The sequence below is a fragment of the Solea solea genome, chromosome 5, assembly GCF_958295425.1.
Source record: "Solea solea chromosome 5, fSolSol10.1, whole genome shotgun sequence".
In the NCBI taxonomy this organism is placed as follows: Eukaryota; Metazoa; Chordata; class Actinopteri; order Pleuronectiformes; family Soleidae; genus Solea; species Solea solea.
The window spans coordinates 10,782,087-10,796,136 of record NC_081138.1 but is presented as its reverse complement, the minus strand read 5'-3'; the positions used below and the strand labels follow the sequence as shown (position 1 = coordinate 10,796,136).

General features: G+C 38.5%; 1 protein-coding gene across 1 annotated transcript; it reads left to right on the top strand.

Moving 5' to 3' along the window:
- Window positions 1-11,804: 11,804 nt before the first annotated feature.
- LOC131459812 (guanylyl cyclase-activating protein 2-like) lies at window positions 11,805-13,397 on the top strand. Its single transcript, XM_058629921.1, has 4 exons — window positions 11,805-12,002; window positions 12,093-12,242; window positions 12,871-12,979; window positions 13,067-13,397. Exons 1-4 carry the CDS (start codon window positions 11,805-11,807, stop codon window positions 13,192-13,194), a joined length of 585 nt encoding a protein of 194 aa, XP_058485904.1. The 3' UTR covers window positions 13,195-13,397.
- The last annotated feature ends 653 nt before the right edge of the window (window positions 13,398-14,050 follow it).

Below are 14,050 nucleotides of genomic sequence, written 5' to 3'. Positions count from 1 at the left end.
GGGGCGGCAGGCCTGTCTTACCGCTGGCGAGGCAAGCTGTACAGTCCTTCACCATAGTCTCCACGTCCCTGTCGATGCCTGGCCACCAGACCAAGCACCTGCAGCGTTGCTTGACTCTAACAACACCCAGGTGACCCTCATGCACCATGGCAAGGATGCGCGCCCTCAAGGCGCTTGGGACCACTGTGCACAGCCCCCTTGCCACACAGACGTCACTCCAGCATGAGAGATCGTCCTTGATGTGTTGAATGGGCCCAGTTCCTCTGAAACTTTGCTGGGCCAGCCCTCTCGAATGAAAGTGTGGAGCTGATTGAGGACGGAATCCTGTGCAGACGCGTCTTGGAGCTCCTGCAGGGAAACGGCTCCTTGGAGGGGTATGTGAAGCATGAGGACAAGCTCCGGCTCTGAAGGGTCCTGGGCAACGTCTCCAACAGATTTAAGCTTGACTCTGGAGAGCAGGTCTGCCACAATGTCGTCCCGACCAGGCGTGAACTGTGTGGTGAAATTGTATGCCTGCAACCTCTCAGACTAGGGTAGAGGCGCAGTGGCTTGTGTCCCAATCCCGTCCAAACACCACTGGGCGTTCGCCCAGTGGTGTTTGACAATTGAGTCTGTTGAGATGCCTCAAGTGTCATCTACAAGATTTCTGGGAATCACTGTTTGATGAGAGTTTGAGTTGGAAAGAACAAACTGACTGGGATAGCAGAAAAATAAATAAATCTATTGGTATAATTAGAAGGATCAGTCAGCTTGTCACCAAAAACTGTCAACATATTCTATATTACAGTTTAATTAATCCCTATCTTTCATATTGTAATATACTGTAGTTTGGGCAAGTACTTTTCCTAGTACTCTCAACAAAATCTTGGTCCTCCGAAACCTTTTGTTAGAATTGCAACTCGATCAGAGTCACACACCCCATCTGCTCCTTTATTTCAAAAACTACAAATTCTTACTATTTTTAACATCAATATTTTTCAAATATGTGTCTTTATGTATAACATACATTCAAGTGAAGGGAATATTCCTGAGCATTTCAAGACATATTTTAAAGCAAATTCACAGGTCCATGCCACATGTTAATTGCTAACATTTAAATGTGAGTTGTTTTGATTTTTGTAGGAAATGTTGATAGCATTCACACAAATGGCCTTTATAGTTTGTTTTGTTGACTTAAAACCATTTAATAGTAATTTAATAGTTCATATTAATAGTATTCACTCTCTTTCTTCTGAGAGACAGAAGTTCATCTTAACTGTTAAAATTATTAATATTTTTAAATGGTTGATTAAAATGTTTTGTTTAAAATGTTATTAAGATGAATAAATAGATTTAAAAGGTTAAGAAACATAAATATCTGGTTTCAGAACTTTCATGATTTTACTTTTATGCTGTAAGATGGGAAGTACATGATCGATTTATTGATTGTTTATCAGAACTGACCTATTTTATGTGGTGTGTCTATTCATTTATATAATGATTAGAGTCTTTATATCCTTTGCAAATGGTTGTTAATTGATTTGATGGAGATGAGTTGTTTGGATTTCAAGAGAAATGAGACAATAGCAACTAATGCATTCTGTACTGTATGCATAGATTGGTTTTTGGATGAGAGAGAGAGAACAGCTGAAACTGACCCTGATGGTCAGTGGCGAGCTAACCACAGAATTCGACAACGAACAGACCAAGAGCCTAGTGTGGCCAGCTGTGGCATCTTGGGACCGTCATCATTCCGCTCCTTCACCTGAGATACAGATAAGATCATACATTAATCTACCTGGGCAGTAGAAAAAGAACATTCATACTCCAAGAAACACACTAGACACACACACACACACACACACACAAACATCAAGATCTTCAATGAACTCCAAAGGCAGCAATGTTTTCCTTTTTTTGTTTTGAAATGACTTATCTTAAGCCCATTATTGTGCGCCTGTGCACTTAGGAAGCCGGCTTAGATAGGCAGGGAGTGTAAAATATTGTTAATAATTTTTACAATACATATTTCAAACTTACCTGTTTTGTGATGTGTGTTCACTGCTGACCTTTTACTATTTCAGGCTCCATAGTCGTGCCTAGAGCTTCTGATAATAACCTAGCTTTAATTTGAAGTTGACTAAATTAATTATCAGTTGTACTTACTTTGAGACACTGGTTATACTCAACCGCTGGGACACGTGAAGACGGGTAGGCATAGGAATTAGTTAGCTTTGATGAGAGTTAGATGCAGGGCTGCTCCACCTTTCAAAAGTGTTTCTAGTCCCTCAGTTGTTCCAGGAAAGCGCTGTTTGTAAGAAGAAAAAAAAAGCGTTGCTCTGGTTGATTGGGCAATTTGAGTAAGTTAATTATTGATCAATAGGCTAATTGCTTATGTGATATTTGGTTGATCTTGAAATCTACTTTTGGCATATTTGTTGGTGTAGTCTAACTAATTTGAGAACATTCTGGTATTAAAATGGATAAAATAAGTGCTTTTCTTGCGGCTCCGTCCTACGATAGCCTAAAACCTTTAACAAAAGATCAGCTTTTCAGTTGCTGAGCACTATCAGTTTGACACAGAAATTCCAAAGGTCATTAAGAAAGATGATTTGGTTGCGTTGATGAAACTGAGTGACGGGAGTATTTCCTGTGAAGTCCTTGTCTGCATCAGATGCAGAAGGTGGAACTCATACGTTCTCTTTATCATTTGAGCAGCAGTTGAAATTGTTGGAAATACAATTAGAGCGAGATAAACTACAGACTGGGAAACGTGCAAAGGACAGAGACCTAGAATACAGGAAACTACAACAAGAGCAGAAGCGTTGGAGACTGTTGGCAGAGGGGAGAGCACCGAGTGACAGTGTCGGTGGCTGTACCGTTTGAATTAAATATCTCAAGTATGATTAAGTGTGATCCTGATCTGTTCTTTACCTTATTTGAAATACTGGCCACAGATCATGGATGGAATGATTCAGAGAGGCTTTTGTTTTTAAAAGCCTACAGACAGAAATTCAGGCCTACAGACAGAAATTCAGAAACTGGCGAAAAAATTAGAAACAAACTCATTTGGAGATGGGGCGTGAATTGACATCACTATTCAATCGTACATCTGAAGGCGCAGACACATTTGAGGAGCATTGCTATTTAGTCATGTTGGATAAATTTAAGAGAATAATATCGGAGCGTATTGCTACTTATATAAATGAGCACAATGTTAAAACGGCTGCCGAGGCTGCAGGAGGAATCCCACCCACCAGAAAATGTCATCGATTTTCTCCATGGGTTCCGGCGTAGGTTGATGCTGGCCTCGAAGATGGCCAGTGAAAACTTGGGGGGGCCTCTGTTTTAAGAAGGGTCAGAACTGACAGGGATCCTGTCAGTTCCTCTGGGGCTTTGTCCCTCTGTGTATGCCGTGTCTGTGTGTGTGTTGCAGGGGGCGGGCCTAATTGGACTGATTGACAGGCCTATAAAGAGTGGGGTCATGGGTCACGAGCGCTCTCTATCTCTGCTATCTGCGATCTCTCTGCAACTGCGCTGCTGGACTCTGCCCTGTGCGCTGCTCCGCTGTTCTGACCATGGCTCCACTGTTCCATTCGGATTGCGCATGTGCTGGTAATGACGACAGAAGGTGATGTATGATCGTAGACGTTTGGGACCGCCTCACTTACTTTACATTCCACCTCACTTACTTTAATAAGTGACCCCCCTCCTCAAAAAACCTTGACCTGTCTCTCTTCTTCCATTTCTCTCCAAAATTCTGGTGTGTGCTATCTTTAATCAACTCTCTTCCTACCTTCTCAATCCTCATCAGTCTGGTTTTAAGGCAGGCCACTGCTCTTCTTGCTGTCACTGAGCAAGTCAACACTGCCAGGGCTGTCTCTCTCTCCTCTGTGCTCATCCTCTTGGACATTTCTGCAGCGTTTGACACAGTTAACCACCAGATCCTTACTTCCCCCCTTCAGAAACTAGGTGTCTTAGGCTCTGCACTGGCCCTACTCTGATGCTATCTTCAAAACCGATCATACAGAGTAACCTGGAGAGGATCTATGTCGGAACCTTGTCCTACTGGGGTCCTACAGGAAGAGTCAGCTTTTGTCATGATCTGTCACTTCCGTTAAGTATCTTGTTTTGTTTCTCCCTTCATGTTCCATGTCTTGTCTCCCTGTTTTATTTTGAAATCACTCACCCTTGTCTCTGTTTCAGGTTCCTGTCTACCCCGCCCCCTTCCTTGTCTGCGTGCACCTGATCCCTGATTGTGTCTACCACACCTGCATCCTATCACTCCCTAATCAAGCACTGCTTATATTCCCCTCTGTGTCTTGTCTCGTCGCCAGTTCGTTGTAGTTCATAGCTCACGTTCCAGCACTCTTGAGTCACAGCCACAGTTTAGATTTATCGTGTTTTTGAACCTTGCCTGCCTTTTTGACCTTGCCTTTTTGCCTGACGATTTTGTACCTCTGCCTGATCTCTTTGACCTTCCGTGTACTGAACCTCTGCCTGGAATTAAACTCTGTTACTGACCGATTCGTGTTCTGAGTCTTGCATTTGAGTCCCTTGTACTGCTCTGCCATAGTTCATGAGAGCTTTGCGATGAAAATAGTCCTTTATTGTCGACAACAAATAAAGGACCACAAATTAAAACAAACCACCGCCGCCACTCTAACGGCTAAGGGTGTGACCTGCGTTGCTCCAGCCCGTCTGCTTCGCTTTGCCCCTCTCCAGCCCTACAGCAAGAGACCAGAACCAGGTTACAAGTGTGCTTATATAGCTGACTGATTACCTGATTATGTCCAGCTGTCTGATCACCGGCTGTGCCACTCCTCCCTCTCCTCCAGCAGCCGCCGTTCTAACCACACCCCACTGCCACAGCACTTATTGTTTCTAGTCCCTTTTAACTCCCATTTTTCATGAGCTGAACTGAAAGATCTAAAACATTTTCTATACATATACGGCCACTCTGAAATGTTCAGTTTTATCACACAGCACAATACCACATGCCGCATGTTTTGAGGGTTGCCCTTGAATTAAATGTTCATTTCTCTACCATAAGCCGTCTCCAAAGGCGTTTCAGATAATTTGGCAGTACATGCAACCGGCCTCACGACCGCAGACCACGTGTAACCACACCAGCCCAGGAACTCCACATCCAGCATGTTCACGTTACCGACTTGAGTGGGCAAATGCTCACATTCGATGGTGTCTGGCACGTTGGAGAGGCTGAATCCTGGCTGAATCCTGGTTTTACTGTTCAGGGCAGATGGCAGTCAGTGGCATTGTGTGGGTGAGCGGTTTGCTTATAGCAACGTTGTGGATCAAGTGGCCCATGGTGGCAGTGGGATGGCACACCTATACAACCCATCCCACTCAGGGTTGTCACAATATACAGTTAAATTACTTTATTGTTCCAGTATTTGCATGTGTCTCTGGTTTTTGAAGCATGGCTTACAAGAAACTAAGGGAGGGTTAATAACATAAATAAATCCCAATAGACTGTATGTACTGACATTTTCTTATGGTATGAAGTAGAATGTGAGGGTGTATAGTTAAAAGAAAGAGCAGAGAGTGAAAGTGGTGTGCGTGTTTCATCTCTTTCATCATGAGCAATGATGACTCTTGACCTTCACTATGAAGGAAAGTCCAAGGAAAGACTGCACCGACCTTGAGATGGTGTATTTATTTATTTATTTGTTCATTAATTCTTTCTTTATATAGTGATTGATGAAACTGGCCATTAACTGAGAAATTATTATTCATAACCCATTAACTCAACTGAAACCAAACCATTAAAATAATTAATAGTCTCATCCTCTCAGGTTTGAACCAAAGAGATTTAAACATCTGTCCTTTGTAATGTCAGGATGTTTCTAGGACACTTCATACAAAGGGGATTATAACTCTCTTATATAATGAATAATTGGATTTTTCAACTTGTCTCAGTGGGAAAACGAAGGTTTTGACAGTACCATGCAAAGATTCAGACACTGGGCAGAAGGACTCTAGAACATAATTACAGACTCAGAGTTTTTACATTCAGCCCACCTAAAGCATTTCTCTGAACTAATGCCCTTATAATGCACTCAAAAGCAATACTCCAAAGGGATTTGCTTGGACTGTATCTGTTGTTATTTTTCATTTGTCTCCTTTTTATTTCCCGTCTTTGTATACTTTCCCACTTGTGTGGTTTCATCTGTGTCCATTCATACCTGCCTGCTTTGTTTAGTTTTGCTTTATATTTTTACAGTTTACTTTTTGTCTGCACAGCTGTTTAGTTTCATGCTGTGCCTCTGCTCAGTAACTTTCTGCTTCTTTGAGTCAGTCTATTTTTAACCTTGGACTTCCTGGCTGTTCTGCTCAGCTACAAGAGAATATGGAAGCTTTAATATTTTTACTACTGATCTCACCTATTGTACGTGCATTCACCAAGAGGCTAAAGTTTTGATCCAGAAATAAGTGACCTTGTATAATGGTTTAACACTTAAGTGAGAGACATAATGGACTTATTGCAGCCTGACTGTTCATCATCATTGATGGAGACCTGTAGGATTTGAGTTGTTTCTCATTAGAACACTTTTGGTTTCTAAATTACTCTCTCGTAATGTGCCAGTTAACCAAAACTGTAACTGCCTTTTTTTGTTTTACATCTTCATGGAAATAACATGAGCTGCCTCTGCTGTACTTTAAAACATTCAGTTATACAGTATTCAATGTCTTAATAAAAATTATATTTTCATTTTGAGCATGTCTAATGTTTTGGGATACAATTGTATTTTAGCTATATTTGTGCGTGTGTAATGTTAAAACTATAGTGCATAGCATTTCAATATAAACAAATGCATTGCACAATTGAAGAAGGCCAAATGTGCAGTGCACATTAGAGAAGACAGAAGCTTCAACTTCAAAATTTACATGAAACCGATACACATGGACCATTATCTGCTGTTTGACTTCAATGACTCTGGTTATCAACTATCCACCACATACAATGGTTTCCTGAGCCCAGTAAGATCAACACTGATCCTCTATAACAACACAGGTGAACTCCAACACAATAACAGACCCTAACAGACCATATTCCCACTGCTACCTCCTTCCTCTTCCTTGTGTTTGAGTATTTGTTTGTGTGATGGTTTGCAGGTATTCATGTTTGATTGAATGACGTGTGTGAGTGTCGAGGTGGACCCTGGGATATGATTGGTCCCGCACGGGAGATTCCAGTACAGTATGAGGCCTGATCAGCAGTGAACCACTCACAATCAGGTTGCCAGCAGACATATTGTGCTTATTTTTAATATCTTTAAAATGGGCGAGTCTCATCACTTGTTTTTCCCCTAGGCTTGGTTGTAACAACTCCTTGACTCAGGTGAAACTAACAACCTAAAACTGGGTCAAGGGGTGAATGATCTGAATTGTGTCAAATTCTAACTCTCAAGCCAGGTATCCAGCCTACAGAGGTGTAATACCTGGAGTTTTCCATTTGTTAGTCAGAACTGAAGAAGCCTCTTCATCTTCAGCTTGACTGAAGCAGGTCCAGTTCCCTACAGCTACAGAAACTACTGAAGATGACCAGTGTTGATGAACATTGTTTCTCCATTAAACTGATATTACGAACCCTCACACAAACATTTGTCATTTGTTTCACTTTTATGACAAAAGCTGAATGAGTGAGAACTGACAACGAAACAATAATGGATGAGCAGAGGAATACATCAGTGCAAAGTGTTCCTGATAATTGATTATCATGGTAGCAGGTCCCTATAAATCCAAAGAGACTGTGTTTTCTCTGCCTGACTTTTAATACTTGGGCCTCACAACAAAGCAAAATGACAACCTCATATCATGTTTATGGTCCATTATTCAAGTCGTGACACGTTTAAATCTGGAATGTTGTGTGGGTGACTATAAGTGATGTTCATGTCACATTATGTCCATAAGCAAAACAAGAGTGAATCTTTACAGGTTAATCCTGTAGCTCTAAATTGACAAACGGTAATGAAGAGAGGGAATTTGCTGTACCCTTACAGGATTTAAATAATAGATTATAAGTATAATAGATACTTGACACTGCCTCATATGATATGATCTTCTTCCATCATCCATTGAAACAGAGTAATTCAGTGTAACAGAATCCATTATAAACAATGTCATGATGTGGCAATGATATTTGTCACAGCTGCAGCTCATTTATTACTTGAGTTACAGTATAAATTAAAGGCAATAATGCAACTCTCAGTAATACAAGCAATGTTGAACACACTTTAATTAAGGCATGTGCTTTGGATGCATTTGTTTCTAAATAATATTATTTTCATAAAAATAATTCCTTGCATTCATTATATGGAATATTTCATAAATTAAATTCGATTCTTTGGGGATTCTTCCATTAATAGGCTATCAAATCAATAGCCGTAATGCACTGAAATATTTTCCCAGTTGCCTGCATTAAGTAGTAAATAAAACAATTTTTGTCATGTGGAGCCTCCACACAAAGCCCAACATTACCATCTAGTGGTAGAAATTTGAAATGGCTGATATGCAGCATTTCTGCAGAGTTCATAATAATAATAATAATACTAATAACAATAATAGTATGAATAATAATATGAATAATAATCACACATGGTGCCTATAATGTTCAGAATGTTTTGGCTTTGTCAAATAATATAATTATGTTATAATTATATTAACTTATTATGACATTACTATCAAAGCAAAGTATAACCAGCTAAGTTGTAGAAAATAAAAATCTATATGAATATAGCTCTTCCTCACAAATTGGAAAGGAAGTGTTTTTAACACAAAGCAATGATTTATAAATGCATTGTTGTCACATACTGCAATTGTTGTGTATTCTTCCAACATTATTCCTATTGTCACATTTTCTTTTTATGTTTTTAATGTGTTGTTGGAAATCATTACAGACCAATGGCGCAAAATGCTTGAAGTCAATATGTTTGTAATGGACAAGAGAACATGCTTACAAAGCCAAATATTGCTGAGATAAACTTGACGACATGTTACACACAGTACATGTAGATTATTATATGGCAGTAGACAAACAAAACAGCAGTGGAGGAACTCAAAAGTCTAATTTTGTCAATACTGTCTGACTCTGAAGGGCTAAAGGTAGTTGAGGATAAGTGTCAACAAACCCTTAACCCAAACACAGACAGTGTGACCGACCAATGAAAAAGCGGAAGCTACTAAAGAAACATTACAATTTCATTTGCATGGAATAAAGGTCATTTAAATAATTAAAATGAATTGGTTAGTGATGAGTTGCACAGATCAGATAAGACAATAACGTACAATAATAATAGTATCAATAATAAATGTAAATCTGCACTTTATTTTGCTATCAGTTTAATTAATGTGTGAAATTCCATGTTTAGCATTTTATAAGAAGCCTAACAATTTTTACAAACTTGTGTTCTCTGTAAATTCTCCGGTGTTCTCATGGGTTCATGACATTTATTTAATAAAATGCACATGCATTATATTATCTTCACATTGGAACTGTCTCGTTTTCTTTTTCCCATTGCAACTTCTAGACATGACTAAAATAAACCCTGATACCTTCCATTAAATCCTCTTAAGACAGACTGAGTAAAACCTTTTCTAAACCTGAACACGATGAAGCTGCTAATTTCAGAGGCACACATTTAACACTAAGCTATATACAATACAGAATATTTGTTGATATATCTGCATAGGCACTAAAGTGATACTACAAACTACAGTGTTTGTCAATTGCTATTCAGTGGACATGGGATATCTCTAAGGTGCTGACACAAGCTACTCCTTGCCCAGATTGTGTCTCTGTTGTAACATCCAATTAATCTGTGCAGTAAATATATAAATCACCCAAATCTGGAAATTGACAGAAGTCAGATTTGACAGCTTTTGACAGACAACCACTATGCCAATGCAGGCGCTGAGCAAATATGTCAATTTCCTCTAGGTTTGAAAATTGCTGGATAATAAATAATTATATTATTATAAATATTATTATTATTATTTTTTACTTTTTTAATCAACATTACTTTTCCTTTGAGGTTCTCTGGCCAGTCCCAGCTGACGCTGTGGGTTACCTCCAGGATGCCATGTACATCCTGGAGGTATACAGAGATTAAAATTCACATTTCCATCACTCCTGAATACAGCAGCGAGTTAGTTATGCTAGAAGACAGAGAAGCTGAAATCCAGAAGAAGGCAGAAATAGAACATTACAGAAGCCATCTGCCACTGATCACCCACCAACCAACAATGCAGTATGTATAAAAGTTGTTGGACACTGTAGGATCCTCTCAATCTACATTGTTGATAGGATTTGTGCCGATCAGCTGAGCTATAGCAATCTAATTAAAAGAGAGTGATACACCTACTCTAAATTAGCATTACCAAGAGCGTCTTAGTCTTTTAGCTTTTTTCTGGCCAGAGAAAGAACAATGAATCTGATTAAGGACATAGAAGATTTGGACATCAGCAATTTGGCAGATACTAATGATGTGTCTTTGAAAGTCATTTTACTTTAAAGTCAGATCAATCAAAATTCTATTAAACGGATGGTGCAGACCCTGCTGACTGAATTAAGTGTGTTTAATTGCACAGAATGAGCCAGGACATTGATTTGTTTGATCTGTTGAGTAAAATAATCATATTAACTCAAACAAGCTCCTCAGACACACTGCAGAGCTGTGCAAATGTTAGCATGCTGCTGTACACACAAACACAAAGTGAAGCTGTGGCTGACGAGAAACATGGATAAATGATGCAATGCTTATTTAACATAGGAAATTGGCTCAAGCTGCATGATATGCTTCCTCCTCCCACTTTGGTGGTCTATTTAAGACATTTTAGTGGCAGAAAATATTTTATTATAGAAGTGTATAATTACTTTAAAATAAAATTAAAATCTTAGCCTTGGTATTTGTACTTCAGCCAAGGGCCTTGCTCTCTACAGCAGCCCACACTGATAAACAAATCAGAGCATGCCTTTTGCTTTTACACAAATAAAGAGGAACGACATCCTTTCTGTTTTAAAAACCACCATTTCCTGACATGCATGGAAAAGGGAGGAGTGAGTGGAGGAGTAATTTTAATTTTTGCACACTGGCATCTTAAGCTCCAATGATCACAAACTTTGCTGTCACTACCACTGCATCAGTGTTGCTACCTGTCAATTCAGCCCCAACACCAGTGTCCAACTGCAAGCTCTGTGTGTGTTCATCACTGCAAATCTTCTTTATGTAATCATATCTGGTAACCATGAGGTTGAAGCAAAATGCCAATGCAATGCTCTTCAAATATGAGTAGTCTGACTGAAATCTAAGTATTGATAGAAATGAAGACGATTAAAATCATCCATGTTACAAGAATTTTAAATCTGGTTACTATGGATCCATCTTTTGTCCTGATTTGTTTTGAAAATCTAGACAAAAAATCTAGAGTCTGAATACACCCCTAGAGTGTTCTTACCTGGATCAGAACTATTTCCAGTAACAATAAGCACCACCTTACCAAGGGTTAGTGTTAGGGTTTAACCAAGAAAACACTAAAATAAACTATATTTTACACAACTGAAATGCATGTGCCAGGTGAAATAATACCTAGAGCTTTCACTCCTAGACCCACATTGAGCTGTAAATCTATAAACTCAAATGGAGGAAACCCCACCAATGTAATACTATAGTAATCCTGAAGCCACACTAATCACCTGACTGAAGCAAACTAGATCCCTGGGATCCCATGGTGTTATAAAAAACTCCTATAGTCCAGGTAAAGACCCAAAGGCTGCACTGCTTAAGTACAACCAGCAACCAGCCATGGGGCAAACACAACAGACAGAGAACAGGGAGGAAATTGATGTCAAATCACTTCAGGATATGTATAAAAAGTTTGTCATGGAGTGCCCGAGTGGATTACTTTTTCTGCACGAATTCAAGCGTTTCTTTGGTGTGGAGCCAACAGGAGAAGCATCTAAATATGCAGAAAACATGTTTCGAGCTTTTGATAGAAATGGGGTGAGAGTACAACATTTGATGATCTGCTTTCATGTACACTTCAAAAAATGTTTAAAAAAATCCAGTTGTTTCATTTAATCTATTTTTCAGGACAACACAATCGATTTCCTTGAGTTTGTGGCAGCACTCAATCTTGTTTTCCGAGGAAACCTGGAGCATAAACTTCGCTGGTCATTCAAGGTGTACGACAAAGACAGTAATGGCTATGTGGACAGGGATGAGCTACACTCAATAATTGATGTAAGTCTACACTTAAATTAAGTAATATCCTTGAGTGTTTATGAATCTGCAACTTTCTGCTTAGGCTTATGTGTTGTTAGTGCCTTTGTAATCAAACAGTATTAACATGTAAACAAGACGTCAAGACAAGTAAAACAAACACACAATATGTGTTTTAAGACAAATTAAATATTTTCAGACTGAGCCAGCACAATGCAATATGTAGCATAGTGACTGGTTTGAGCCCATGTGACCACAAAGAGCACTTGACATGTCTGACAAAAAATTAAATAATGTCAGTGGTAATTATGCAAACATTATGTCAACGGCTTAAAACCAAATGCTACTAGTTCAATCAATTCCTGCTGCCTAGAGTGTGTGAATAAACAAAAAGTAAAGTCAGTTGGTGGTGGTACATGATGAGAAGTCAAATTGTGCTAAAGGCTCAGGCTGGTTCTGCTCTCAGGATTTACAAGATAAATGGATATATTACCTAAGTTACATAGTTCTGTTGTAAAACTGATAAGTTGTATTGTACACACTGTATTTGCTGTTCTTCAGAGTGTGTCATGCATTACTGTAAAAAATTAAGCAATTCTTTTCAATTTGACTGTTAATTGTATTTACCTTGTGATTTGTTTTCATTTAGAGCATCTATAAGATAAAGAAAGGAACAAACACAGACATTAGCAATTCACAGTTGTCAGTGGATGAGGCTGTTGATCGACTATTACAAGCTGTCGATAGTGATGGAGATGGTGAGCATTTAGTGACATTTACAAAAAATACATAAAATATTTCCTGATTTTGTTGTTGTTGTTGTTGTTGTTGTTATCCTCCCACAGGTCATATTAACATGGAAGAGTTCATTAGAGGTGCACAGGAGGATCCCTGGGTGCTCAACATGTTGAAGTTGGACATGAACCCTGCTGGATGGGTGCTAGAACAGAGGAGGAGGAGTGCAAACTTCTGAAATGTTAAAGCACATGCAAACAAAGATAAACACTCCAGGCCTTAAATTAACTACAGAATATATCAAATATAAGAAAATCATGTTTTTCAGCTTACAGAGAAACAAAATCTTTATTTACTACCACTACTACCTCCACATATACAGCACATCACTCTTTTTAGCGTTAAAACAGTTATAATTGTTAAGGATCATTTTTTTTTAAATCCCAGATAATATAAATAAGTGCATGCATATTTTTCAATTTTTTCAATTTCTGTACTGTTTTTTGTTTTTAAGAAGATAATACAATTAATTTAAAGAAACAAACAAATTGAAACTCATTATGAATACTGAAAAAAAATGTATTTATTTTTTTTGTCACAATCTGTCACAGATAAAACAAACCTGGAATTAGTGCCCATCTCATTTTGTTTGACATGAGCTATAGAGAAAATTGACTGAACCACCATCATCCCATATCAAATTTTTCCCAGCCAAACACACCCATTGTGCAAAGTGGTTTGTGTCATCAGTGAGGGTTAGCTTCTGGCCATCATCAAAATTATAAATTATAATTTAAAAAAAAAAAGTACTTAATACTATATTAAAAAAACAGTGTGCAATTTCAGGTTTTACTTCCATTTATCACTGCTCAGACTATTTAATTTTTACCTAGTAAACAGTGCAATAACTTTTGACATGTCATAAAAGGAAAAGCAAAGGATTAAAGAATACATTGAATATCTAAATTTGAACACATTTAAATGCATTTCTATACACAGACAGAAGCAAATAAACATTGAGGTAAAGCACTTACTTAACAATGTCATTACTGTGCTTGCTTACTGACTGAGCAGCTGAAAAAGAGGAAATATAT

Excerpts from the sequence above, each read along its gene's own strand:
- LOC131459812 (XM_058629921.1), top strand. The coding sequence starts at position 11,805 with ATGGGGCAAACACAACAGACAGAGAACAGGGAGGAAATTGATGTCAAA. Across the intron at positions 12,243-12,870 it reads AGCTACACTCAATAATTGAT|AGCATCTATAAGATAAAGAA; the intron begins GTAAGTCTACAC and ends GTTTTCATTTAG. Across the intron at positions 12,980-13,066 it reads TGTCGATAGTGATGGAGATG|GTCATATTAACATGGAAGAG; the intron begins GTGAGCATTTAG and ends ATCCTCCCACAG.